General features: G+C 52.2%; 2 protein-coding genes and 2 non-coding genes across 4 annotated transcripts; 1 reads left to right on the top strand and 3 right to left on the bottom strand.

Annotated features, from left to right (window-relative positions):
• The first annotated feature begins 1,007 nt into the window (after window positions 1–1,007).
• Window positions 1,008–1,081, top strand: TRNAI-AAU (transfer RNA isoleucine (anticodon AAU)). Its single transcript has one exon. It is a non-coding gene; the product is annotated as a tRNA-Ile (tRNA).
• A 15,559-nt stretch (window positions 1,082–16,640) lies between these two features.
• Window positions 16,641–16,713, bottom strand: TRNAM-CAU (transfer RNA methionine (anticodon CAU)). The gene has a single exon. It is a non-coding gene; the product is annotated as a tRNA-Met (tRNA).
• Window positions 16,714–23,911: 7,198 nt separating this feature from the next.
• Surf4 (Surfeit locus protein 4) lies at window positions 23,912–25,168 on the bottom strand. The gene has a single exon (XM_018641541.1). The coding sequence runs from the start codon at window positions 25,036–25,038 to the stop codon at window positions 24,229–24,231; it is 810 nt and encodes a 269-aa protein (XP_018497057.1). The 5' UTR covers window positions 25,039–25,168; the 3' UTR covers window positions 23,912–24,228.
• Window positions 25,169–25,884: 716 nt separating this feature from the next.
• Window positions 25,885–27,608, bottom strand: LOC108864974 (alpha-ketoglutarate-dependent dioxygenase alkB homolog 7, mitochondrial). The gene is given in 5 exon segments (XM_018641538.1): window positions 25,885–26,129; window positions 26,226–26,364; window positions 26,627–26,914; window positions 27,114–27,315; window positions 27,520–27,608. Coding segments are annotated over 5 exon segments (963 nt in total).

Raw genomic sequence — 27,608 nt, 5'->3', positions numbered from 1 at the left:
GCTACGGTGGTCCATCATGGAATCCTCCTGGTGCGTGTTGCGGAGTAAGCCCCCGGAGCGTTCCGATCTAAAATGATTCTTTCGCCCTATTCCACGCGCAGCCCGTATCTCTGATACCCGGAGCGTGACGTTATTTCAGGAGAGCCGGGAGGACGAAGTGGGAAACAGGCGACCTTGAAACTTCTTCATGTGTACAGCCAGAGTGCGGCAGCCTGCTAGGCAGCCAGGCTTTTCAAGGTCGATCTGGTCTTCCCTCTCAGCAGTCCCTGGAAGCTTTCCTCTCTTTCGAACCAAGCATAATTCAGTTTGCGAACTTGGTCGATTGCTCTCTAAATATTTTCTAAGCTGCTCATCTGCCGCGCGTGCGTCGTCCCGTGATTTCTTCGATTGTGCAATTATTGGAATACGAGAGTAGTATAAATGTTTATACGGCATAGCATGATCTTGGAGTGAAGGGACTCGAGGAGTACACCCGCCGGAGGGCTTTGGGCGAGAGAGAAACGAGACAGCTGTCCTTCGATTGGGAAGTTCTGGGAAGTAAAGAGCACGCTCAGTCAGTGATATTCTAGCCGAACGCCATGAACCACGGGTCCCTACGCAGTTGGGAATCTCATTGAATGGCTCCGCAATCTCCGAGAGCCTGGCGACCGATTCGCGAGGGAGCAGACATTCACGAAATTCCCCTCTGAGTGGTTTCGAGGGTATTTTGGAACTTTTAATCCCCAGGACTCGCTGGAGTTCACTTGAAGCTTCAGGACGAGGAATCGCGAGAACTCAATTCCATCGATCCATTGAAAGGAGGCCCTGCTCGATCGGACACAGAAACAAGGAGGAAAAACTCCCAAAAGTCACATTCCGAGGGGAGGGCTAAACGGCGATTGAGCATGGTTCGTGTTCCGATTCTCGACGAGGGTTTTTCTCGAGTGCGCCCGAGTCTAGGGATCCCATCATGGACTTCGCTGGTGGAAGCTCCCTTCCGGACTTTGAGATCATCGCCCGGTATTCCAGGCCCACTAGCTCAGTCGGTTAGAGCGTCGTGCTAATAACGCGAAGGTCATAGGTTCGATCCCTGTGTGGGCCATAAGTTTTTTTTCAAACAATAATGTCTCAATCGATCTTGTCAGACGAATCGGAATGATCTTGCTTCCGCAGCTTGACACGAGGCGCAGAAGAGCGCCCTTCTCCTGTTGACGCGAGCTCATTCGGCCAGAGCTATCGCAGAGAACTCACTGCAGAGCAACACACAATGGTCAATGTCTCTCGGGTGACGCAGAGCTGTTCAGCCAGATCGGACTCCTTCGGCCGCCTTCTAGAACTCTCCGAGGATCTCTGTTTTCGCGCGCATTCGGAATCAAATAGACGAGCGCGGATACCTGATACTGGCTGCTCTCTGGCGTCGTCGCTTGCCGTTCGAAAGATCCGTGCCGCGCGCCTGTATGACTCAACGTTCAAAACAAGCGTATCGTGTGGCTGCTCTGGAATTCCTCTCATTCGGAAATCTCTATTCCGTCATATTCGACAAAAACACTCGCATCGACATGTCCGCCCCCGGAAGACCTTAAGAAGCTAAACCCCCTCGATTCTTGGATTCGGGTTTTGTCGGCGCAGACCGACTCGGAGGACGTCGTACGCTGCTTTCGTCGATCAACAACCGGGAAATTCAATATTCTCGCCATTTTCACTCCTCGGAATCGGAAGCCGTGAGCCCTATATTATGGATTCCTCGGGCTCGGCTGCTGTTAGAGGGAGATTCGTTCTGAAACATGGCCCATGTTCGAGGTAGAGAGCTGCGATCTTCAGCTCCTTTCCTCCATCTGGGATGGAGAAGGATCGTCATGACCATGGGATTGGAGATCAGGCAACACGAATTGTTCTCAATCATCGCAGAGGGAAGCGATACGGTGAATACCACTCGTTTTCGCTCGGTGGTGGGGACAACAGTTGGCCGAGTTGGAGTTCCTTCGATCGCCAGTGGCAAGGATGTCAAGGCCCTCTGAGACGATTCCGACACAAGGCGCCCCCGTGAGCCCTGAGTGTGCCAATGACCGAGTGGCAAGTTGTGACCTCGTTCGAGGCTGGTGACCCACTTAAACGACTGATGTCCTCACTTACGGAGAGCTCGGGGGACTTTTTCGTAGCGTCCACGATCTTGGTCGGGGGCCATGTTCCGACCAACAAAGACGACATGGTTCCTGAAAATGCTGCCTTAGGCGTCGTCAGCCCGAGCGACCTCGGGCTTTGCAGAAGAATTCAACAAGAGTTCGCCGATCGATATATTACGATTTTGTGCAGGGAAAAACTCAGATCCAGTGAGTGAGTCCGATGGTCGACGAAACACGGAAAGCGAAGATTCCGGTTGTGCCAGGAGTAAACAGTGTCGGATCGATGAGCAAGAATATGGTTGCATTAACACAGTCAATAACACTCTATCAGGGCGCCTCATATTCAAGATCAGTCGTCGTGATTTTTCGGAAGTCTAGAATAGAGTCACTCCAAGCGAGCGACAGGGCTTCTCTGTTCGTCTGTGTAGGAATGTCTATCTTGCGCGAACGGGGTCCGAACGACCACGATTCTTGACCATCGGGTAGTCCCCGTGAGAAGTTTGGAGAACCGCCCGTGAAAAGAACCCCCATTAGCACTGCGTAGCGATGTGTGACCCCGAGCCGGGGTGAAATGTTCTCCGATTCCTCGCCATGGGAGATCTTGCTTCTTCCCACGGTAAGGACCATTGAGATCCCAGCAATTGGAATCTCGGAATATTTCCCTTAAGCGACATGTGCAGTTTCGCCCAAGTCAGTCGAATCACTGGAATAATCATCGATACACCATCCCATCAGTGAGCTCCTCCTATACCTAGCTCGGTTTCTTACGAAATAAATGTTTTCACCACTTCCCCCCACGTCATCACCTTCGAAAAGCTCCCATCCTTCAGGCCTGATCTCGTAGACCATCTATGTGCTCAGGACCTGGTGTGTGCTCTACATATCCGTCCATCCATCGTTTCAATGATTGAATTCACTCCACAAACCCTCCCCGGCTCGGCCTAGAAACCGTGCGGATACCATGGGAAAGCTCCCCCCCCGCATGAACAACTGATTTGGCCGGCCGTCTTACTTCCTAGAACCGAAGGCTCGTAGCTGCCTGCAACGATGAACTTCAATCCCATCGACAGGCTCCGGTGGGGTGTGGGCTCTCATCAAGGCGGAAGCTTCGAGTTGGTAATTCCTCTCCGAATTTCCTAGTCTTTATTTTTTTTGAAGAAAGGTGCCATTCAGCATGGGTTTCCAGCGCTCCCAAGGCCTCGAAAACGCATCCTCTAATGGAAGACAGCTCTCCGCTCGGCGGACTGCCTGTAAACACGAGTCCCAGATTTTCGAATCTCCGATAAGCATCTCGACTCTTTCAGCAAGCCTATTCACTCGTACCGGATCGAATTTCATGTGGTCGCAAAAGTTGAAGGACCTTCAGCGGCTCGTATCTACCAGCTGTGGAAGTCGTTCTGGCGATATTCCACCCAGAGGCGCGTGGACACTCAGATGCTCGGGGAAGTTCTTCTCTCCCCCGTTTGCGATCTCTCGCGAATCCGCCAACGCGGACAGTTCCTTGTCCTTGTCTCTGGATCGAAATAGTAAGGGGACGAAAAGCCCCGTTGAACACAGGCCCCCGGTGAGGGAGTCATGAAGTCAGTTCCGCACGCCCGCGTACTTCGACGACGCTGTGGAGAGAAGCCGAACGGGGAACTGTGGAGGAGAAAGCCACAAGTCTCCAGCTCCAGCCCGAGGAGAGCCGCGGTTTCGATTCTGCGAGGGTGCTGGGTTCGAGCTCGTTCGCAGCATCGGTTTTAGAGATCCTTTCGGCTCGTTCACAGAGTCGAGCTTTCCAGCGAAAGTCTAGCTCGGTGGAGAGGACCACCGAACTGCGTAACTTTCCTTCCTCGCTCAGCCCGCCCCCATCGCCCCCATCCACGGGCCGCGCACGGAGGCAGTCGAGTTCGCAAGCGGGCTTGGTCGCTCGCTACCTCCATGACGTCACGTGTGGCCTTGTGCAGCTGTATTGCAAATCCAACCTTGGGAAAGCTGAGCTCGACAGGTTCAGCGCAAATACGTTCGCACACAAGCAGCGAACAACCCACGTACGAGTCCGGGATCAGTCGCGCCTCGTGAATGATTCGGAATATTTCAATCATTCTCCTCAATCGAGCCTTTACCTCAAACAGTCGGACGCTCGTTTCCCGCGGGATCTTTCGCGCTGATGGAGGACACAGATCCGAGAAATTCCGCAGCTCGTGAAACTTGCATGCCGCTCCATGCATGATTTAGCTCACTAGCCAGGTGGCACTCACCGGATCCAAGTTTGACGACGAGTCGATATGTTGGCCTGCACTCCAGGTTGTGGACCGCTCGAGCCCTCCGTCCGGAGAATGTCGGCTCCTAAGCCGGGTATTTCGCAAAGTCTCGTTTCTCAATCGTATCACGGTATTCAGACGCGATTGAGTCTTTGACTCCGGCTCTGAATTCACCTAGAAACCCGACTACCCGATCGACATCCTTCACCAGATGCATTGTCGCTCCAAAATCTTCCGATCATCGGTAGTCCCCCGAAGCATCAAGCACGCTTAAGCTGTATCAGCCAAGCTTAGTCGACGGTTTTCGAAATTGAGTAACCGTCCGGAGAAAATATTTTTGTGCGCAGCAATGACATCATCTTGGCTTGGCCTACCGTAGCCAGCCAAACCATTCGCTGCGGTAAGCGTTATGAGAACTTGGGGAGCGCCCACGGGAGACCTTGTTGAAACCTTTACCTACTTCTTACACAAAAAGACGATTCCTGCGAGTCCACTCCTCCTCAGAGATTCCGCAGAAAACAGCTGAACAGATTTACGCTGCCAGCCGTGAATTGAACAGAAATTTTTAGTCGGCGGAGCCAAGTCGAGTTCCGTCTACCGGCGGCGACGATGTCCTTGCGGCGATTCCGTTGTTGGCGCTCGGTACGACGCGCTATTCGCAAACGGAAATCTTCGAGGTCACCTTCACTGCGGCTTCCGCTTCGGATGTACGTGAAAGTCCTCTTAATTACGTCGATTCGCTGCGATATCGTCCATTCACGGGCTCCATCATGGATTCATCGCCGCGTAGACAAGAGGGAAGGAGATCCGGATGCCGCGGAACGGAGCGTCGCATTCACTCCGTGCGTCGCCAAACATCGGCTCCGAGTATTCTATTCCAATGTCAACGCGGTCGAGCTGAGCCTGACTGACACGAATAAGTGAAAACGAGATGCATCGACGCACTCTCTGCACTTCTGCGGCAAGGCTATCCACGTGACCTCCCAATGGCTAAGGGGTTAAAGCTCGGCACCGATGTGGGTCATGGCGCTCGAGATCTCGGGTTACGGCTCGTTACGTCCCATCGGTTACGAATATCTTGTCGAAAAATCAATTTTCGCTGCATGTCGTGCAATTTATCCGGTATTGCTCGCGAGCGAACTCGGTGCAAATGTGTCGAGCTTGCTAGGATGTCGCAACAGGTACCGCGGGCGGCGCGGCGTCGATCTCACCTCACCGTAGAAGAATAATTTATCAACGAGGCCTTTCTCCCGGCTGTCCACGAGGGCTTTTCGCTTTCCACTTTTTCAATACTACTCAGGTCTTCCACTACAGGATTTCCCCTGCTCTACAATCGTCACGCGATGTTGCGTAGATAATGGAATTCGCATTCAATCGAGTCGATAAAGTTCCCTCCCTCAATCCCTCCATCCTCGGGAGTGATCGCTCGATTTTCGCCTCCATAAGCTCTACGTCTGTTGACATCAACGTCAATCTCACCGGAGTTTTTCCTCGAGCTGCTCCACAGACTGTCATGCTAGGTTTGGCTTGGAAAGCAAACACGTTCTTCGAACTCATGATTCAACAGCTCGAAAATGTCGCGCGATCGTTTTGTGGAAGGAACGAAAGCCGATAGGCAACTCGCTCACATTCTCTTATTAAGATCCTTCAGACCGGAATCGACAATGCGATGAGCGTTGTGAGATCAGCAGCTTCCAAGGTCTGAGATCCGATCCGATTGATGGCTGTGGAAGCTCAAAGATCGCTCGTCACGATTTCTGCATGCGCACGACCGTCTGTGCGTTTATTCTTCTCTCGCTCACTCTCCAAGCTTAATGGGTCGATCGGCACAGACGAGCGCTTCATGATAGCCTGTTGGATTTCCGAGCTGATTTGTGGCATCCATCGCGGGGTAACGAACGAATGAATAGGAACACTTGAAGTGGCGGGTGCATTCGAGCTGAGAGATAAAGGCATCATCAAATGTGGAGTCTATCGAGTTCAGCCTCCGACTACTATAAACTCCGATATGGACTCAAGATTTTTTTGGCTTTTTCAGCTTGGAGCGGTATTCGGTCAATGCCCCGCGTGCAGGACGCCGCCAATGAAACGCCGCATCGGGTCCTAGGGCGTTTCATTCTCGGAAGCAAATCGGAGTTGATCAATGGATGATCTCGACTTTCGTTCCCTAACGGGATTCTGGCGCCCGAGATGAATCCTTCCCTAAAATGCTTTCCGTTCGTGACTCCGTGATGGACGACTTCCTCAGAATACAGGTACTATTTCCGTAAGCCGCCTCAACTGGTTGTGAGTTGCTGCAATACTTCCACCCGATTCGCTTCAGGCTGCACTATTCGCTTCCTGACACGTTTAGTCAGTCTTCAAGCTCACGTTGACGCTGGAATTTATCTAAATTGATATTATGGAATTACCGTTGGTGAGTGGTCGATGATTCGACAAGAACCTTCCTTAGTGGCTACTCCGGTGTCCTACATATGTGCCTTATGCCGAAAGGCGACAATCCTCACCATGCTGGCTCAATAGGCAGGTTATTTCTGCAGATAGATGTTTTTTCTTTTTATACTGAGGAGATTCATCCTAAGATCTATGAGCATTACAAGCAGCTGTTCGCCAGAGGCCTATCGGTCCGTTGGTACGGCCGCGCCGAGAAATGCATCGACAGTACAAGTGATATGTTGTTAAGGGGGGTCGGATGAGGTCTCAAGCTGGACTAACACAGTCCCATGGGATTGTCCGGCTAATTGATGCTTCGCACACTCGCATTCGATCCGTCCTGCTATTTATGAAGTCGCGAAGGGCATCCAAGAGGAATTTCTCGATCGCTTTCAGCCCCCTGCTCCTGCCTGCGTATCTCAGACTCTCAGCCACTGCATATTAGGTATGTGCTGTACCCGAGATCCCGGTTCGCGTGGCTTAGAACCTGGCTTCGGATAAGTAGCGCGAGTCAATGGGAACCATTCGAACTTCCGAACCAGTTCTTTCTCTGTCCAATCTCCCGACCATGGCGTCAAACGGAGCCGAGCAGGGGAATAATTGTCAGCAGGTGATTGCATCAAAGTTAGGAGAGCGGATCCCCGTGTCACTATGAATCGCTGTGGAGAGAGACTTAGGGTCTGTGAAAGGTAAGATATGTTCGCGGTCTATCGCAGATGCTTTGCGCTCAATCTCATTGATACCCTGGAGGAATACATTTCCAGATTACAGACGACGGATTTCGTTCTCTTCCACTGCTTTACAAGTACGGAGTTTTTGGTGGATCGGCCTTCACCACTCGATGCACGGTTCTTACGCCGCAGACATGCAGCGCTGCATGACCTTTAACGCACCGTACTTTGAACTTTGGGAGCGCGGTTGGCTCTTTCCGATTTAGATAGCTTGCTTTCCCTAGTTCCCCGCCGTTAACCTCTCAAAACCCTTGAAGACGCTCGAACATAAATCATGAGCGGTCATTTCTGGAGGGCTGATGGAGGATCCAAAGCCGAGACCTGATAGATTCGAGTCTCCTCCACAACGAGGGGTCACATCATCAACTCATGTTCCGACGATTTCATCGATTCCCATATAATCGAACGCTTAAACCTGAGCCTTTTTCTTCGAGGTCTCGCTCATTCCGCAGAGCCTACTCTGTTCCCGGATTGCCGAAATGTGGACTCCCCCGCAACGTCAGAAGAAGGAATGGAAAACATTTCAATTCGGAGGACGCAATCCACGTCAGGGGTGTCAGTCTTCCAGATCGCTCTCGAGCCATCCAATGCCATCCAATGCGAGTCGCTACGACTCGAAACCGATCCGCGCACTCCGAGCCATCCAAATGTCCCATGGTCCAGGAAGGCCACAGGCAGTCCAAAAATAGAGGAACCGTATCCCAAGCGTACCCTTTCCCCAGTTTCCAGGCACAAGTCGGCAGAGACTCGTTCTAAACGGGAGGTTCTGTCTCTCTCCCGAAACCTACCCTCGCCCGCCCCGCGAGTCCCCCCACACGGTTCCTCTCGGGGGAGTTACCCTTGAACCTACATGACCTTGACGCCAAGGTCGATGCTCTGACGTCCCCGTCCCGTTTGTCTCTCCTTGCAGCCCTCACCCCAGCCTCTTCTTGACAACAAGCTGGCTCTGATGTCAAGGACGTCGAGCGGAGACCGGCCGGATCGATGCGCAACGGGGGTCAAGGAGGTAGAGAGACCGTCTGTTCCCCTGCCCCGGTCTCTTTTCGGGTCTGGACGGGTATTTGCGTGTCTTGAACACGAGACTATCCGACATCGGGGGTTGATTCGACGTTGCAAGACCAACCGACCGAACGGCCGTTCGGAAGGCTGATTCCGGCCACCGCAGACATATCATGCCAGACCGATCTATCGATAATTCGACGATTCGGGATATTGCGGAAGATCTCGGCTTATCGATTGCATACAATCGCCTTGAGGAAGCCAGGGGCTCCATGGGATCCGTTCGTTCAAAGCCGAGGAGGAACTTTCTGATTCGCCGCGTAATAACGTTAAGCAACGTCAGCCTCGACGTTCCGGCATCCGTCGTCTGCGGGAAGCTCTCGTGCCCCGCCTAGGTTCCTATAAGCTGAGGGTCCCTCCAATAGTTCAGTCGCGGGAAATTCCGTTACGTTCCGAGACCAGACCTACAGGGCGATATTCCATCGAGGAAAGTCCACGTGGTTTGCGGACCTCCATACAAGATAGCTTGCCCTTGGAAATTGCCTCTACACGGCGGTTAAGCTGTTCTGCTGGGATATGTACTAGGCAGGTAGTTGAGAGAAGAGAAGATACTCGAGCCGATAGAGATTTGTGCTTGTCAAATCAAGCCACGCTGCCGTGACCTTTGCGCCGCGCCATCGCTCGGTCGGCTGCTCACTGACTACTCTGCCCTGTCCGCAAGCCTTCGATCGCAAGTGCAGTCTTGCCCTGGACTGTTCGCAGAATGTCGTGAGTAGGCGTGGAGAAGCTCTCTGGCGCGGTACTATTCTTAGAATGTGACGCACGCTCTTCGAGCCTGTGGAACCCTTCCCTCGCGTCCAGGATCGTTGTGACGCTTCCAGGAATAACCGAGAGAGCATAGACGAGATCGATACTTTGATGACACACTCACGCGCTTCTGGGATCGAGACGTACACGCTTCAGCTTTTAACCAATTCCCTCCCGGAGCCCCCCGTCGCCGGCACTTCCAAGTCGCGGACACCCAGAGGACGGCCGCATAGCGACTAGCGCTGGCGTTCGCGCATCCCTGATCTTGAGCCGGAGTCTGTTCACAGGCTCGAACACATGTGTCTCCAGCTCAACCCGAAAGAGACACCGTAGGTCGTATCTGTCTTGACTCCGTACAATCACATCGGTTCAAAGATCAATCCGGCGAACGTTCCGCACTTCATCGTTGGTCGCCAAGATATTTCTGACGTTCCGTCGTCCCAATACTTATGCTTCCCGAACTTGAGAGTCGGGGGCTTGAATCGACCCTGGACTTGACTCGCATCCGCCCGAGGTCATCAACGCAGATGTCGCGCGAGCCTGAAGCTGTTGGAAACTCTTGCTGGCTGAGTTCGCCCGGACAGCTGAGACGTCCCTGACGTGGTCGCAAGTTGAAACGCAGACAATGTAGTCTGAAGGAGGCTCCACGTGGCTGCGGAAAAGTTCGCTCAGCCGCAGAATACCCATGGAGTGGAGACCTGTTGCCGACATCAGACGCCGCGGCTGGAACCTCGATTCAAAAAAGGAGGGGTGACATACTCCGAACTCGATACAATAGCGACATTAAATTCCGCGAGGCGGGTAACCGTCGCGTGCTGGGCCCCGCAATGCCCAACGAACGATAGAGATGCGTCAACGGATCCTCGTGCGGCTTCTGTCATGTTCTCATTCTTCTGGTAGACACCCCCTGTAGATTAAAATCGCTATGTCTGTCCGTCGCCGAGGCAGTTTTAGGCGCTTTCCTCCCCGAACAGACTTCACACTCTTTCAATCGATGCCCAGTCTCCTCAGTGAAGTTAAGATATACTTTTCAAGCTGCTCAGACGCATTCTCTCCGCGAGATTCCCACTTTATTCTCCAATTATCCTAATTCTTCAGCAAACCTGAAGCTTTTCTACCTTGATGTCATCGCAGCTCTACTAGCCGCCAAGCGCCCTCACTGCTCGTAATGACTCAAATCCATCGCCATATTCAAACCAATCATGGCGGAAGACTTCACCCGGGAATCGACATATCTGTGGGCCGGACTGACCTTTCGGGAGGAGATGAACCCTGAACGTCTCGAGAGGAGCGAGGGCTCGAGCGGTGTCGGCGAGGGAAAGGAGTCGGAAATTCCGTGATGATACTATTCGTGCGCATGACACTCAAGGTCTGGATGAAATCGATCTCGATGATCAAATTCTGGCCGACCTTTTGCCCGCTCGAATTTTACGGCACTGAGGGCATCGCGTTAGATTCCAGAGAGCGATCAGGTTCTCGATTAGGTATTATTCTCGTTTTCGGAGCTCCGATCAAAGTGAGCAAGGGCTGCAACAGCAGCAGCGGCCGATAATGGAAGCGTAAATGCAGGGACTTGTTGCCAATAACAAGGAGGACAAACACATTACGAGTCAAGGATCCCACGGATCTGGACCCCTTGAAGTACTGCTGGATAAATGTCTCGCTGTAATTAGGCCCCCGTCCGACCACCTGTAAACGCTCACGATGATATAAGGATAATGACAAACATTCAGCGCACCATGAGCTATGTTGCTCTGCACGTTATGTATCCTTGCTCAGGCTTGTCGAACGAGCAGATCGACAGAGCCCGACTTATGTCGGCCTTCACATCGGGGTTGTTATTTTATGTACATACGATCTGTTGCCGTCGACATCCTGGTGCGGATTTGGATCTGATAAACAACATTGCGAGCATTTTTTTTTGGGGAGGGATGCTCGAATTCATCCATCATCCACGTGGCTCCCCTTCCCTACGATCTCATCTCCTCCGAGCCGAACTCGCGTGATTAGGAGTCGGGCCGTAGGCTCTTGGAATATTGTAGGAAAGGCGTCGCATCGTCGATGTGACTGCCTCAACGCTTTCCGCGCGGGCTCCCGATCCTGGAAGAACTAGGGCTCAGGAGCTGAATATCTGACGTCGACTACAGTTAAGCTCAAGGAGAAAACTTCCAGAGTGGACTTCCAGGGCCCATGTCCAAGAGCTGCTCGTGGCAGAGTTCCGCAGCTATTCCCGGAGCGAGCGGAGAACGAGTCCGGAGGAGCGGATATAATTTTTCTGCACTCTGCGAGATTCCCCCGTGTTCTGCGAAGATCATGCCTCTCAGAAGTCTCGGTGTGTAGGACGAGCGATGCTTGGGAGCGCTAGTCTTCTCGATCCTTCAGACGACATTTCTCGTCGACTATTACCGTGGTGAACATCGAGAGCCGCCAATCCTGGAAGTTGGCGCACAGATTCGAAGAGTCGCAGCTCCGCCTCCTCCAGGAACAGAGCAGTTTCTGGCGGAGCGAGAGGGCTCTCGGGTCTCCTTCACTATAACCTTCCTTTCCGAACAAGCAGCCGGCTAGACCGGCAAGCACTTCTTTCCTCCCCCTCTTCCACCTGGAGTGTAGTCCAGGCAGCGGAGTTCGCTGCGCATGCCAGCCTGGAAACGGGGAGGAACAAGAATTCAGATCAAGGTCATTGGCTCGGATCTCCAAGGTGGGACATCGGGCGAAGGACGTGGACAACTGGGTCGCTCACTGCGAGATCGGCCAAGGCCAAGGTCAAGGCTCGAATTCCCTGGGAAATCTCTGTCAGACAGCGGACTCCTTCCGCAGGGAAAGAGGACAGGAAATGAACGGAAAAGATATATTTGCGGAATGAAATCGAAACAATACCCCCGTTGAACTGGGAAACGAGCGCGACTTTCCCTCTGATGACGGGTAGCGCTCATTCTATCGACGAGCCTGGATCAGGCTCTGGGTTTCCCCATTTGCGCATCAAGTTTTTGTGACCTCGTGGCGTCGGGAACACGAACACGACTAGTGGAGAGCAGAGCCGCCAACAACATGCGTGTCGGAATCGTATTTTGATTCTGCGGAATCGTCGGTCACGTGCGCGGGACAGCTCATTTTTTCGATGGAATCGTTTCGCGACCCGCGTGATGTGTTCGAGCTGGCAACTCGCGGAGTTCTCTGAGCGGTCTGTTTACGCCGAATCCAACATCCAACCGTTTCGACACTCGGAGCCGGGCAACTTGGAGACGTCGGATTTCGACATCGGCGACTCGCGCATTTGCATCAGTTCCATTGCTCGGCTGAGAACTTTTCTCAAAGCTCCTCGAACGTCCTCCTTGTGTGCGGAACTTGGAACCTATGATTGTGCTCGCTCCCGTGCAACGTGTGGGGTTCTGGCTCTGAGTCCGGAGATGAATAAGCTTTAGAAAGTTTTGCAAGTCGCTCCCCGCCGGTCCCAAGTCGGCCGAGCGGCGCGGCGTAGGCTTTGTGTGCGGCTCGTATCTGGGTCATCCGGCTCGTCGGTCAGAGTAGCTGAAATTACTCAGGGAGAGAACACAGGTCAAGTCGTCGTCAGGGCTGCGAAATACTCTAGGGGCGACCTCTCACTCCACCGTGGCCGAGCAGAGCAACAGGAGGGGAGAACATAGCCTCCAACAGGTGGCGGAATTCTTTAGATGATCAGATTCTTCGCGCTCAACGATCTCATACCACTTAGCCGGTAGACGATTCAGTGCACTGGGAATCTCCGATTCGGAAAACCAACAAACATCCCATGCAGACTTTCCGCCGAGGATCTTCTCCGAGGCGATCCAAAAAAAATCACAACAGATTCTCCGGTCGTGCTGTGGAGGTCGGAAGTCGTTGACTAAACAATTCGAGCGAGAAACGCGGGCAGGTTGTTCGGAAATGTGTATTTTGTTCGTAGGGGCTCTCTTTTTGTAGGGGGTATCGAATTCCGAAATTCGCCCTTCTCAACTCATGAAAATAGAGCAAGATGGAGCTCGGAAAGATCTCATGGCTGTTGATTCTCACAGATATGCAGGGATTCCAGTTCTGAACCAGAGCATTCCAATAGTCCAGATAACTCTCGCTGGAGCAACGATCTAACGTAACAGCTAATGCTCGCGGGTGGGAAGACGGGCGGAACTTCGCCCCAAGGTCTCTCGCGTCATCCTTCGTTCTACGTGTCCTGTCGTCATCCTCATGCAAGATCGAGAGGAGCTTAGCGAGTTGAATTCAAGGGCTTACGACGTAGAGTACGTGGAAAAAGTCCGGCTGACCACAATGGGCGCGATCGAACACAGCTCCGCTAGTTTTTTCCCAACGAGACGAGTAGGATGCGCTCATCGCGGGTTCTGGAGAGATTTCGACAGGGTTCGTGGTACCACGAAAAATACACCGTTCTGTGGAAGCGGCCGACCGTGCTAGTAAATCCGGATTCCTTCCTTACGCATAGTGATTTCGAGTGGGGAGAAGAGAATTCAGAAGAGCCCAATGGGCGGATTTCATCTCGACTGCGTAAGTTCGGTGAGACGGCTCATACGAACTTCGAATAGCATGCACAACGCTTCGATTCAAGAGCGGTTTCATATAACGAGTTGGAGCACCAGGCAACCAAGGCTATCGGAGCTGCGAGGGATGAATCACCTTTAGGGTTTTTCTTCTCCATTCAAAACAAATTCAGTTGGCACGTGGAGCTTCATGGCCTTTTAGGACGCGGCGCACAAGGCCGTGCTTTCATCGATTCGAAGGTCGAGCGGGGGAGTCTTCTAGCGCTGATCCTCGGCTACTCTACCCGATGACTCATTGGAAATTGTGGTCCAGCCTTGAAATCGAGGCTCAGAGAATGGTTCTCTTTTCCTAGTAGCTTCGTTGTGAGCTTGTTTTATCGCTCGAACAATCCATTCTCATCTTCCGAGAATGCGTGTAATGTCGAGCGACTCACACAGCTCGCCATCCTAAGTCGTAATTTTGAGCCCGTTCCTGTTGGCAGTCAGAGAGACATCCAAGCGATGCTGAAGTTGAGACGCGGCGTAGACTTCTGAAAATTTTCGTTTATCCGTTGAGAGCTGCAGCGAGATTTTTGACGCTTTCGAAGAAGAATCAGTCCCTTATCATCTGGAACGTGTCGACTCGAGCAGCATTTTATTTGTTTTCGCGGCGCTCCGAAAAATAAGCCATCGCAAGATTGACAGCCGAATACTCTCAATCGAAGCTACCCCGAGAGATTTAGGGCAAAAGCTTGTGAAGGTGTTTATGAGCGTAAATGAGCTCACATTGACTATCGTCAGGTAGTTTCCGCTATGTCCCATTGAAGCTCGCTTTCGACACATCCAATCCTCTGAGCATCGGTGACCGATCGTCTCTTGGTCTGAATCTTATCTTAGAAGTATCTTGCCGGAAGGTAAACTCGAATATGCAGCTGGAAAAGGGGACAGCATGAGGAGAATGTCCATCCGCTTGCCACAGGCTCGTAAACAACGATTAGATGGAGTTTTCTTAAGAGTCCACACAAAAGCAAGCGCATCGGCCACTCGATAACGGCAGCTGACAAGGAGTCCTACACGGTATCGTTGACGTAATAGGTTTGCAGGAAATAAACGGCACAAACCCGGAGACCTACTAACACAGAGACGGCTTATTGAGATCTGTCTCACATAACCAGCTGTTTTGCCTTGGCTCAACGGGTGTTCGGCACTTGGACCGTCTTCCGATTCACTTACATATGTTGTTTTGTATTAGTTATGGGATGGAAGGACCCTTTCGTAACATAATTGCGAGTCGGTAAACGAGAGACAGGGAGCCTTCCTTCCGGTTTCCCGTGCATGTTATGATTGCGGGCCGTGTTTAACACAGCGTTAAAATAGACAGGAACTTCTACGCGGGATTCAGATCGATCATCAATCCGCGGGCACTAGATCTAGGGGGGATTTTTGGAGGACGAAATGCGTCGGCCGAATCGATTTCCATTCATGCTCATCGCAGGCGGCTGAGATTGTTCTGCAAAAGAGTCCGATCAGCTAACTCAGAAAATTGACCTTGATCGATGATTGGGGCGATTCGATCCGAGAGTCTCGCCGGTATCGACATACAGAGTGGGCGTCGAGCGCTAGGGAGAGATGACGATACCAAGGCTACGCGTCGAGATCGCGTTTAAAGCGGCTGCTATCTTTCTGGCGTAGACGTTCCGCGCCCCGGACCGAGTGATGTCTGTCGAGATATCTATTCATGTTGTCGAGTGTGTCGAAAACTGCTCGAGCTGACGTCACACACACGTCACGGCCTTGGCCTTCACGTCGAGGTCGCACGTGGTTTGAGTACAGCGGCCGCCAGCCACCGAAGACGCCCCTCCATTGTTGCTGATGAGGGTCTGTGATACGAACAAATGTACGCCTGATTAAGTACCTCGCACCCGGACCTGCATATCGACGCATTGAGTAAGATGCTCGTGATTTCCGCTCGGATGCATCACACCGGATCCCGACACGGAGTAGCAGGAGGAGAACTCCACGAACAACTAGGGAAATTTCTCCGGGACAATAGACGAACCGTAATGTTTATTCCGCAGTGGATGAGCTTCTAATTCATATTTCTGGAATTAAGTTCGCTCTCCTCACTGATGACTCCCAGAGTCGCAGAGTTGGCTCCTGAGTCATCATATAACAGAAGCTTGCACTATCGCGATATATCGTACCGGTTGAAATAGAGAAAATCTCGGAAATAGAGCAGGGGAGTTTCCTAGTCTCGGAGACGTTGGCCGTCACTAATTTGGCCTTGGTAATTTTGCCACGATGGATTGGATTAATGGATGGATGCATGTCACCCGATAGCGTGAGACGACGGGAAATGCCGAATCATCGATGATCCTGGCTCAAGATACGGATAAGACAAGAGAGATTACGTCTGAATTAATGCAGCTCCTTCAGTCGTCTTTCCACATCATACATGCTCTGCTATTCACAAGACATTGGGAGAGTCATTGCCGGCGGGAATCTCTTGGAATCGACGCTGCCAATCTCGCGGCATTGGTACCCACTAAGTTTGGGAGAAAAAGCTTCTGGTACAGAAGCATACCCGGAGATGGCTCGCGCGAGGAATGACTCCGACTTCCTCGGGCCGATGCCTCGCGTGTACCGTAGGCGATTCTCCCCGTTTGAGAAAAAAAATTGCGAACGACCGCCCTGCTTGAAATCACTCAGGGTACCTACGTGTACAATAGGAAAAAGTATAAGGAAGTATCAAGAAGACTCTGGGCTGTCGGGGTAACGGGGACTGAATCGATGGGCTCCGGGAAAAATAAATCAAGCGAAATGGAAAAATAATCCGCCTGCCCCGGGTGAGGATCGAACTCACGACCTTCAGATTATGAGACTGACGCGCTACCTACTGCGCTACCGAGGCGGATATCTGTAAGTGCACGGCGAAGCGAGAGAAGGATATCAAGTCGAAGCCCTTGATTCGAGCTCTCGTCAGGATTCTTGACTCCTCTCATGCTACCGGCATGACGACCTGGACTCCGAATGAGCAACGAGGAGATCGAACGCTGCGCGGATCCTCAGACGGATAAGCGAGGTTTCAAGAAAGCTCTCCGCGGCGATGATTCCTGAGAGGAATGTGATGTACGATATCTCTCATCGGGACTGCGTTCCTTCTCGGGGACTCGAGCCACATCGAGTCCATCCATGCACTTCGAAGATAACACCGATCGACTCCTCGTGATTATCGGAAATTGCTATATCTCAGTCCGTGGAGACGATAGAATAGTGGCGGAGAATCCTATCATCTAGCAACTTCAATCCCGTTCTGGGGAGAACCCTATGTAACGAGCGCTCTCAAGGTCGGTATCGAACCCTTTGGGGCCGGTCTACTGCGTCGACAGCAACAGCCGCTGCTGTGTCGCCGAACCATAACCTTGACTGACGGGACTTCGTAGACGCGAATCCGAGCCCGGTCTCATCTATTACATAATGAATTGGTCGTCGCGAAATATAAAAAAAAACTGTTCAAAAACTCCGCCAAGCAAATCGACAAAAACAAGAGCCACAGGAGGTGATCTCGGATCACCTGCTGTAGAGTGTCGAGAATGCTGATGCTTGTTGCCCTCGCGATTTCGTAAGGGGAGGCATCTACGTGATCATCCCCATCGAGATTCGGGATGATTTCTTTGAGCTTCTGTTTGCGGAACACCCAGGCGGAAAGATTGGGATCGCGGATGTTGGAAACTATACCTAGATTTGAAGCCTTCCGTCCGAGTTGGAAGACAGTGAGATTTATTAGTACCGACTCATCTCTCCCTGCAGCCAAATTAGAAACCGAACCGAAATTCGAGTCGATGGCAGAATGAGGTGATCTGTCATTGTTTTTTTTCATTTTTTTCAGTCTATTTTCCATTTTGGCATGATGGTCAAGCTCCCCATTGTCGCGACAGTATTTCTAACGACGGAGATTGCCGATTCCAAGGTTAATGTGTTTGGTGCATCGCGACGAGAATTGAGGAAGAGAGACGAGCGCGCTTTCCGAAAAAAGGCTCAAGGCTACCTAATGCGCTTTGGAGATCTTGAATGCGGAGCCCCCGGATCTCAAGGCTGAGAAAAGAGAGGCGAAACAGGACAGTCTAGCCTGCCGCGAACAACTTAAGCTCCCCTCCGTTGAAGCAAATGAACGGAATGATCTCATTCTCTTCTGTATCCGGGGTGTTGTATCTTTCCAACACTGTGATGATGATGTTTACACACGCATTACTCTGTGGTTTTCTCCGAGACAAACCCAGTACATACGCGGTGCCAACGTCAACGACTTCTCGACTTAGTTGCAGCATACACGCCCCTGATCGCACCGCGTGTCGGGTCGTTGTTTGCGAGTTTCTCTCCCGCTTTCCTCAATTCAAGCGAATCATCTACAAAATTCTGATTGAGGCTCCCGAATGCTCTGTATGGAACTTTAATAAGCAAAATACACAGACGCTACTACAGATAGGTTCCAACGAATCTATCGAGAGTCTCCGGGGAGAATACGGTCGCTCTGAAAATAGCTCCGTCAATAAGAGCTTATTTGAGAACGCGATAATTCAGAATAGGCGTAAGTCTGCGGTCATCACCGGCGATTCCGAGGATCAAACGCTCGGGTCGGCAGTCCGTTCCGATGATACTGTTCAGGGAGCGATTCGTCATCGCTAGCAACCGGTCAAACTCCAAAGCGGCACTCGGAGCGAGGCGACTCCCAAGCCAGCGACATATTTGCTTTGCGAGGTCAACTGGCTCGTAGCTCAGACCTCTTCTCTCTCCCGCCGCGCTGCTGGCCAGCCCAATTCTGAAGCAGTCGATGGGAGTCTCGACCAAAGCAACGGGACCACTTCCTGGGATTCATGTGAAGTGTTCGAGATTTACAACAACAGGTTGAGTCCAGACTGGACTACCGCTTCAAGGTCGGTTTATTTTGGTGAGAACCTTGCAGCGCGCGAGAACATTCTTCAAATTGGAGAGGCCACACCGGCTATCAACGGCATCATCAGAAGCAATCGATTACTGACCGAGACAAAAAGCATCGCGCCGATAACTCCGAAGCAAGAATCATCGGGAAAGTGATGCCTTTGACTTTTTCCTATATTCAGGGGGAACATGGCATTATTCAAGGATTGAACACGAATGCCGTGCTTCTCCCAGGTGGGACAAGGACCTCATTTGAGGATTCTGCTATCTTTGATGATCGTCATCATGTCGTTCACGAGCCGTGCCGGCGGAAGGATAGATAGCGAAATAGACTAGGGCTGTCGACGAGACCGAATTTTTTCGAGCTGCGAGAAGGATCCCGGCAGACCGCGTACGCGTAGAATTCGCTTACACAAACAGATGAGTGAGCATAACATAATCTAATAGGAGCCTGCCCGAGGCTGTGGACACCGGACGACGGGAACTTCTCGGACTGTCCGTTGTGGCGTGTGGGAAATTAGGAGCTGTTTCCTCTCGAACCGCACTATGGACCCGGGTCGGGCCCAATCAAAAATCGCTCACATTCTCGATTCGAGCGCAAGGTGACCGGATGTCAGAATTTTGGTTTTTTTAGGTCTGGGATCGCGATTTCGAAGCAAGGCGGACGAGGTCAGGATGTTTTGCAGCTCCGCATGGGAGTTCATATTGCTCTCTTCCGAAGTGCCTCAAAAACAGTGAAGTCAAGCTAAGCGGAAAATTGGCTTTGGTCTCGCACGGACGTCTGCTGATGACAGGATGACCATCTTTCCCAAAATCTACCGAGGCTCCGGATGTAGCTCAGCATTATTCGCTCTTGACACCGAGCAACGGAACTTCCAATTCCGCTCTCTCATTTATGGCAAGTCGAGATCCTCCTTTCGAGGAATCCAGAGAAGCCTGGAGTGGTGTTCAAACGCGGCTCAGAATCGGGCATCATTACAGTCATCCCTCGTTTATCGCGGTTGATCGGTTCCGGATTCCGTACCCGACCGCGATAAACAAATTTCCGCGATATGCGATCTCGATTCCGGAGGTTCATATGTCTCGCGTCAGTAGTAAATTCTTGGTAATGAGAGAAAAAGAGATTTAGGCGTCATCCGGTCCAAGTTATCGGCAGACGGAATCGAACAGATATTCCCATCCCGGAGAGCCGCGATACTGGAGTTGCGGTAAACGAGGAATGGGGGCACGTACTGGATCTCGAGAAAGATACGGTATATAAATTAGGTATAGGGAGAACCGCGATATTGGTGTCGCGGTGAGCGAGGAATGGGGGTACAAACCAGATTCCGAGAAATCGCGATATAGGGAGGTCGCGATAAACGAGGGATGACTGTATTAAAACCCGGAGGTCCCGCGTCATTAGTGGGTAGGCGATCTTGCACCCGGCACCCATTCGGACGAAGCCGCTCCAAGTCGAAGGCTCCCTGAGAAGTACTGCATTCGCCGAAGTCGCCCCTGCCCTCCGCATCGTTTGCTCTCGGCGAAAGCTTACCGAACAATAGTCGGAGAAATCGTCCCTTCAAACCAGCGCGCGAAGGTCCGCCGCCCCCCCATCAAGGCGGACACGAGGCTGGCCACCAACATGGATGCTCAAGAAGAATCGCTTCATCGTGTTTTCCCTGGATTACCCCAGCTCCTCCATGACCCGACCTGAAGAGGAGGGCGAGTTTCTCAGCCGATGTGACTCTTCCGGCAGCACAGAGCTCGACTCCGGCGCAAATTTCCTCTGTGCGATTCCATAGAGCCGGAGCTTTGACTGTGAAAATAGGGACAGCATCGTTAGCTGAATCCATTCCGCCCAACAAACACGAATTCTTCATCCTCTATAGGTGATCAGCCGTTCCCGACAGCGGAGATCCGTCCTCTCCCCGCAGGTTGAGGTATAAAGCCTCGGCTGTCCGAGAGCAAATTATGTAGGTCCGAGGGCAGAATCACTATACATCCGGTGGATAATATTCAGTCTGATATGGATCGGGAGCTACAGGAACCTGACGGGTGTCTTCACCAAAGAACCTTCTGCCGTCCGAGCGGCACCCTCGCGGTAGTGTACGTTCTTCTCACCGAATGGAGGCTGAGCGTCCGAACACATTCGGCGTTCAATCGATTCCATCCGTACAGAAGGTGGAAGCGTTTCCTGGTCGTATCCTGCTGTCTTTCGGGAGGGAGGTGCCGCAATCTATCTATTTCCTCATCTTACCACCATTCTCGCGCAAGGTCATTGCATTCTCGTCCGAATCAGATGAGTTCATGGCGGCAGCCTATGAGAGATGCGGCTTTCTAAGGATTTTCAGGCTTCTCGCTCGATTTCGAGGTGGGGAGGAAGTTCGAATGCGCCGTTAATCGATGGTGAATAAGAAACAGTACGTAAAGGCTCCGGATTTCTGCGGTTGGGATCTAGTTCATCGGCGACTCCTGCTCCTCCGCTGACGCTGATTGCCTGACAGGCTCAAGGAGGACATCCGTTGGTCAAGCGGCTCCGGTCGCATCGACGCGTCGCATTCGTTAAGACATCTTTTGGGCAGGATGGGTGCCGTCACAAGGGACCATGCTGCAGGATTCCCCCAATGAATTATCCCGACTGCCGGGAGAACGCATGCCTGCCTGAAAGTTGGACGCTCCCCGGTCACGAGCCCTCCGAGATCGTGCCTCGAGGAAAGTCTTCTGGGAAAGTTCCGAACTGTTTCCGAGCGCTTCGGCACTACCTTCCCCATGTGATACATAAGGAGCGTTCCCTCGTAGCTCATCAGCCGATAGTCAGGTGGTGGGAGAGTCCGCTCATCCCGTCAGAGCGGGGCGATCATTGGTGCACTGTAGGCTGTTGGCAAAAGTTTTGTTGACCTCGCAAAAGCACCACTGAGATCGCCAGCTGAGATGGTTCTTCAGGACCCGTGCCATGCTCCGGAGTACGATGCTGGGTCTGCTGAGAACAGAGAAGCTTTCCGGATTCTCAGGCGTCAAATGCTAGAGGAAGGAGATTCTCAAGCGCAGCATTCTGGGAAAAACCAAAGACGTCTATTCTAAAGACTGCTCGTCATGCGGTACTCACTCTTTCGGTAGGAGCTGACGCAAGCGTCAAAGACGTCCGCCCGCTTCGTCGGAGGATTTCGACAAAACGAGGTGAGGGCCAATGGCGATCGGGTCGCCAGAGCGCTCCGTGTCGAATCCGGGAAGGTACTGAGGAATGATTACTGAGAGGATAGAACGATCTAAAGCGGTCGGGAGTCGGAAGGGAGCGCGATCGATTCTGACGAGAATCGAAGAAATGCGCAAGTAAGGAGAGCTGGGGTCTGTGCGACGCCCATTCTAATTTTTTTCGAGGACAGGCTCAGTCAATCATTTGACGATCAGTCTCCCCCAGACCGGGTCCATATGAGGCCGGCATCGAACCCTCATCTCGTCTGAGACCCATCGTCTCGCTTGTATGCGAAATCTTAATTAGCGTGCGGCGTCTCACGGGGTCGAGCCAGGGTGTGAGGGGTCAATCTGCACACAGACAGCAAGCGGCGCGCTAACGACCATCTCGACGGTCCATTGAGTGCCGCGACGACTCTCGATACGAGGCAGGAGCGGTATCTCCCGCTGGAATTCGGAAGGAGTGAACGATCCGCAATCATTTCATCGCACGGAGTATCTGACCCGGGGAGTCTCGCCGCACCTCAGAGCTCTGCGACAGACTGTCGCGGTGGGTATTCGCGGGATGCACTTCGTGGGCTCCTCTCGCCCTGCAAGAGGACGTGCATCTTTTCTGCTATCCTTTGCGAACTTCTGACCGAAACTACCGCCGCGCCGATTACCGTTGGGTATCGAGCTACATACTATAGCGATCGATGCGGGAGAATGAGATCCTGAAAGGCTTAGCTAGACCGGCGATAGAGATCACGATAGAATGCTCTGTCTCGAATCAGATGGGTCGGCGATCTTACCGAGCCCCTCCGATTTCACGTAAGCGGCAAATCGAGTCGGAACGAGAATACTTACATTTTTCGTCGCAAATCTCTCGTGCGAGCTTTCTGCCGACTCATATTCAACGGCTCCGAGAGATCGATCTATCGAGAGATCGTGGTATCTTCGCTTTATCTCGATTCCGACGATGCAAACCACCTCAATGCCGGTGGGTGACTTGAGCGAATACGACCTCCTAATGACTCTGATTTGGCGCTCGAGTAATCACGTGTGAGTATATATATGTGCGGGGCGTCACCTCACAACTTCCGAATGTGCTCGCTCTAGAGCCCGGGATATGCCTCTCTCACATTGGACTGCCTCGCGAAGGGTACTGACCGCATGGAGTTTTCGCCGCGCTCCTCTCAATCACCATTCCCTTCCGGTGCAGTGCGGGACGATATGATCCAGGAATGTCGATCTCGATCATTGGTACCGGACATTCCGAGAGTCGATATTACAGAATTCCGTTGGAGGCTATCTCGAACTCGCGAGAAAGTCATTCATCGAGTCCCGCACCCTTGATCGACAGCTGTGTTTCACGCCGTCTCGTGCGTCTCTGGCCCCTTTGAGATTATTACTGATTTTGGCGCAGAACTTCTGGTGGAAACTAGAATAAATCGCGGAAACTCTCTGTTCTGTTTCCCGGGCGTTTGCTGTCCTCGGTGTAGATTTTCCCCGGCGATGAGTCGAAGGCTGATCATTTGACTTCTTCCTTCAACAGCTCGGACTCGTCTCGACGGGAATGTTTCACATTCGTCCGTCGGCACATCGATTAGCCGGTGAGACTTCCAACTGTCCCTGGCGCATCCTGCAAAATCTAATCCACCCCTAGAATCCCGCGGCTCTAATAGATGAGCATTCTGATTCCGTATCGCCTCTAGACTGTGGCGCTCTCCAGAGAGCTATCTTCGCAAGCTCCCGTGCTTCAAACCCACCGTTTCGGGCTCCGAAGCGAAGCTCCGAAAGCGGACTATACGCAATCTAAGGGTAGATTTCCCGGATGTCGGATCGGAACCCGTGGGTCTGATTTTCGGCTGACCCACAAACTAAAGAAACGCTCGCGACTGTGTTTCCTTGGACGAGTATCAAACCACCTCAATACGCGGGAGAGGAGTCGGCCTTCCGTCATCGCTTCGAGGCTCTGAGTCCGATGACGAGGAAAATGAAAATTTCCTTATCTAACGACGGAACACCATGGATTTTATTTACAAATATATCTTCATTCTCATTCAAAGTACAAAGGCAGCCATCGCAGGTAGTCATTTCCAACTCAACTTTCTCACACAGGATTCCATGAATTAAAACGACAGGTTACGCTTACTCCGCCACTGATTTTTGTTGAGTAGATTCTCCCCGAGGAGGCTTGGGTTGCCGGACTGTCCTGCTTCAGTCCCCGATTTCCCCGATGGCGGATCGTTTCCCTGGTCTCGTTTTGAGCTTCACATTCCACTTCACACCGCGTAATTCATTAGAACCTAGCAAACCACGATCGAGGCTCTTTTCACCATCGTTTCTTGTGCTCATCCATGCTCACACCACCGGGTCCAAGAGATACAATCATCAGGAGTCCACCGATTACGGACATCGTTTGGAAAAAGTCGTACTTGAGGAAGTCTCGCATCGGCTTATTGGACGGAATCATCCAGAATGCGTTGAAGTACATGTTGATGATAAATAACCAGACCACGAGCACAAGAGCACTGAGTTTGGTTTTGAAACCAACTGTCACAAGAACCATCATGACTGAGGCGACGATGTTCTGCAATGCTTGGAAGAAGCTGAACTCCATGCGGAGCATTGTGATGAACATGAACACGACCAAGATTCGGCCGGTGAGTTGCATATAGGACTTGGGCTTATTATCTCCGAGCGTCGGAACGCCTGCGAATAAACTCTTCGCTTCGCTGTGTCCTTCGGCGAAAAGTAGCAGGAGCGATCCGGCTAAGGATAACGAGCGTAACAGGAAGGCTCCGTCCCACAAAATAGAGTAAGCAAATGTCTGGAGGACCACAATGAAGCCCAGGAGTGCACACGCCGGTTTCACCTGATAGCGCGCCAGTATCATCAGAGATCCGATCAGCTGTCCCAACAGGTTGATGAGAACGAAGAGCGATGCCAGGATGTAGCCACAATTCCAGGTATGGTTCATGTAGTCACGTTGGTCGCCCCACTGATACCACATACGGAGTCCATCCTCGAGGAATGTTGATACGAGGCAGAAGCGAGCCAGGTGGGGTAGTACGTGTTTGCTCTTGCGGTACACCGTATCAGCCACATCCTCCGCCTTGCTCAGCAGCTCGTTCTGCTGCATCGTTGACGCTAAATTGTGGCGTACGGCCTTCCAAGGACAGCGAACAACTCCTCAGCAGATGTCAAACAACCCCGCGGCCGCCACTCAGTCAGTCAGTGGAACACGTATACAGATGCCGCCGACAACCACCGTGTGTGTGCTGCTGCCAGGAGGATGGAAGCATGCGCAAATCGTCAATCTGGATCGGCCCTATCCACTAGGGCGTGCAGCGAAACTTGTCTACCTTAGCACAATTTTCTCGAACTGGCTGGACCGAGAGTCGAAGAGAAAGTCTCTCTGGGAGCTCTGATTCCGATCGTCACTGAGAAAGCTTCACCCCAGGAGCTCGGTCCGATGTCGACGAGGACTTCCGAAACTGTGAATCGCGGCACGCTCGGTCGAGCAACTTATGCGCGCGACTGTGATCTTTGCTCGCACACGGCGGCGCACCTGGCGCGAGATTCAAAAACCGGCTGTTCCTCAGCTGATCGGTCGGACCCGCCGCTCGTCAGCGACCGGCCACGGCTGCCAGATGATAGAGAATCGAATACGCTGACGTCGGCGTCGCGCGGGCTTGGCGTGCTTTTGCGATGGAACACGTGAACGTTCTCGATGCGGTTCGAGTATCCAGGGATGTTAGTCGATTGCCGCATGCCCGGGTGCTTGATTTGATTCACCCGCAATCGTGATCCTCAAATTCGACGCTCGATTGAAGACGAAATCAGCGCTTGGCATTAACGGGCCAAGCACTTCCCGGGATCTTCATTCCCCGAAATCGACGGCAACATTGGAACCGTAAAGCAATGCAACCGAGCCATAATTTGTGAGGATGGACTTTATTCTTTCAGCAAGAAATTCTGCTCCCCGTCATGAAGGCTGAGATTGACTCTCGTTTGGCTCGACTCGGAACATCACGGATATCCGCCTCTCTCGGGGAACAGGGCGCTCGCGGAGATAAGATTCTTTATCTCCCAGAATGGCGTGGGTGTAATCGTATCGCGCCACTCCTGACATGACGTACAAACTTCTCCGTGGAAGCAGAATTTTCACCCATTTCGAAGGATCTTTCTCTAGAGCTAATTTCATGACTGCGGTAGAAATCAGGGACAAGCCTGCAAAGAGGGAGAACGAGCTGAGCCAGCGTGATTGGAAAGCTTCATATCGTTTTTGCTCAGTGGAATGATATAAGGTACGAGATCCCTATTCACCTGCCAGCGTGTCTCCGCAGAATCGAACTGCGTCTACATGTGGTAAGATTTCGCCATCCTTCGCGACATCCAAACAATGGACCATTGGTAGGTGCTTGGCGTCTGACGCGAAAGAAGTCTCTCGGACGCGATTCAGAATCTGGAACGATTTTTCGCTGAGCTATGACCGATCGATTCGGAAGTGGTGTACCCTGCCGGGAGGGATCGCTTCATAGGGCTTGGATATCGCAAGAATCGCTCGCGGCGAATGGATTGATCGGAATCACACAACTAGAAGATTTTTCTCAGGGCAGCCTTCCTCGATTTCTGAGGAACTGCTCTCGACGAAATAATTGTTTAAGCCGAGAAATGCGTAAGCCCGGTGTAGATTGAGAAGCGATATGACTCGTTTCTGGACCTACCATTTGACAGTCTTCTGACCATTTCTTCCGCTCCACCTCGCGATAGCCGACGATGGCCCCATCCCAATGATTATGCTCGTATCGCAATCGTTTGAAATGAGGTTCGATTTCAGACAAAAGTCTGGCTTCTTCGTCTTCGGTGACGAAGTTTTGTGTAACTCTGAAAAACGGCGCGATGGAGTTTAAGGTAGTTCCATCGGACGCTTCGAAAAGGTTTTCCGGAATTGAGCAGAATTTGCGCGTAAGGACGCGCAGCCTAATCCCCGTTGACAGGAGTCGCCTCATTCCCTGCGGAGGACAAGGTCAGCTCCAGATCAGATACTCTTGATTTTCATTCGATTACCCATTACCAGGAAACTCGCGAACTCGTGAGTCCTCTCGAGTGAGGGCCGAGAAATCTTCGCCCACATTGCGAGGGGAGGGATGGCTTCCTGAAGTCTACTGCAGCAAGCAGTGACTCGGGCCCTTGAGTCTCACAAGAACTCACTTTCGGTGCTGCTGGTTGGACGAGGCTTTGACATTCAAGACACGACTTCCCGATGCTCCTCTGGACCCTGGCGCTGCTCACGAAGGCGGGATTGAAGAATATCCTCGCGAGAATTTTGGAAACCACCGCTGACGCATGTTTTCTGTCCTCTGTCCCTACAGCTGCAAATCGCGCACCTCGTGGGTGGCGCATGCATGACCAGCTGATCGTGTTGGACAACATAGCAGATGACAGCGGCGGCATACCTATGGAACACCTCGAGACAGCTCCTACGATGCCCTCCCGACTTTCGTTCGGGTGCTTAGAGAAGTTCATTGGGGATCAGAGGTGGTGTCCTTGAGCAATCAAACCCAAGCGGCGGGATGGTCGACCAGTGAGAGCGACGGGTGGAGAAGAATCGAATCACAGCGAAGTTCTCCCAGCGGTAGGCCGCAGGCTCGTACTCCGCGGCTCGCAATCATGACTTATCTTGCGTATTCAAAGGGGGATGCTCAT

This window comes from Galendromus occidentalis, unplaced genomic scaffold, assembly GCF_000255335.2.
Source record: "Galendromus occidentalis unplaced genomic scaffold, Mocc_1.1 scf7180000075780, whole genome shotgun sequence".
Taxonomy (NCBI): domain Eukaryota; kingdom Metazoa; phylum Arthropoda; class Arachnida; order Mesostigmata; family Phytoseiidae; genus Galendromus; species Galendromus occidentalis.
Note: the sequence above shows the minus strand (reverse complement) of the source record. Positions and strands in the feature narration are given on the sequence as shown.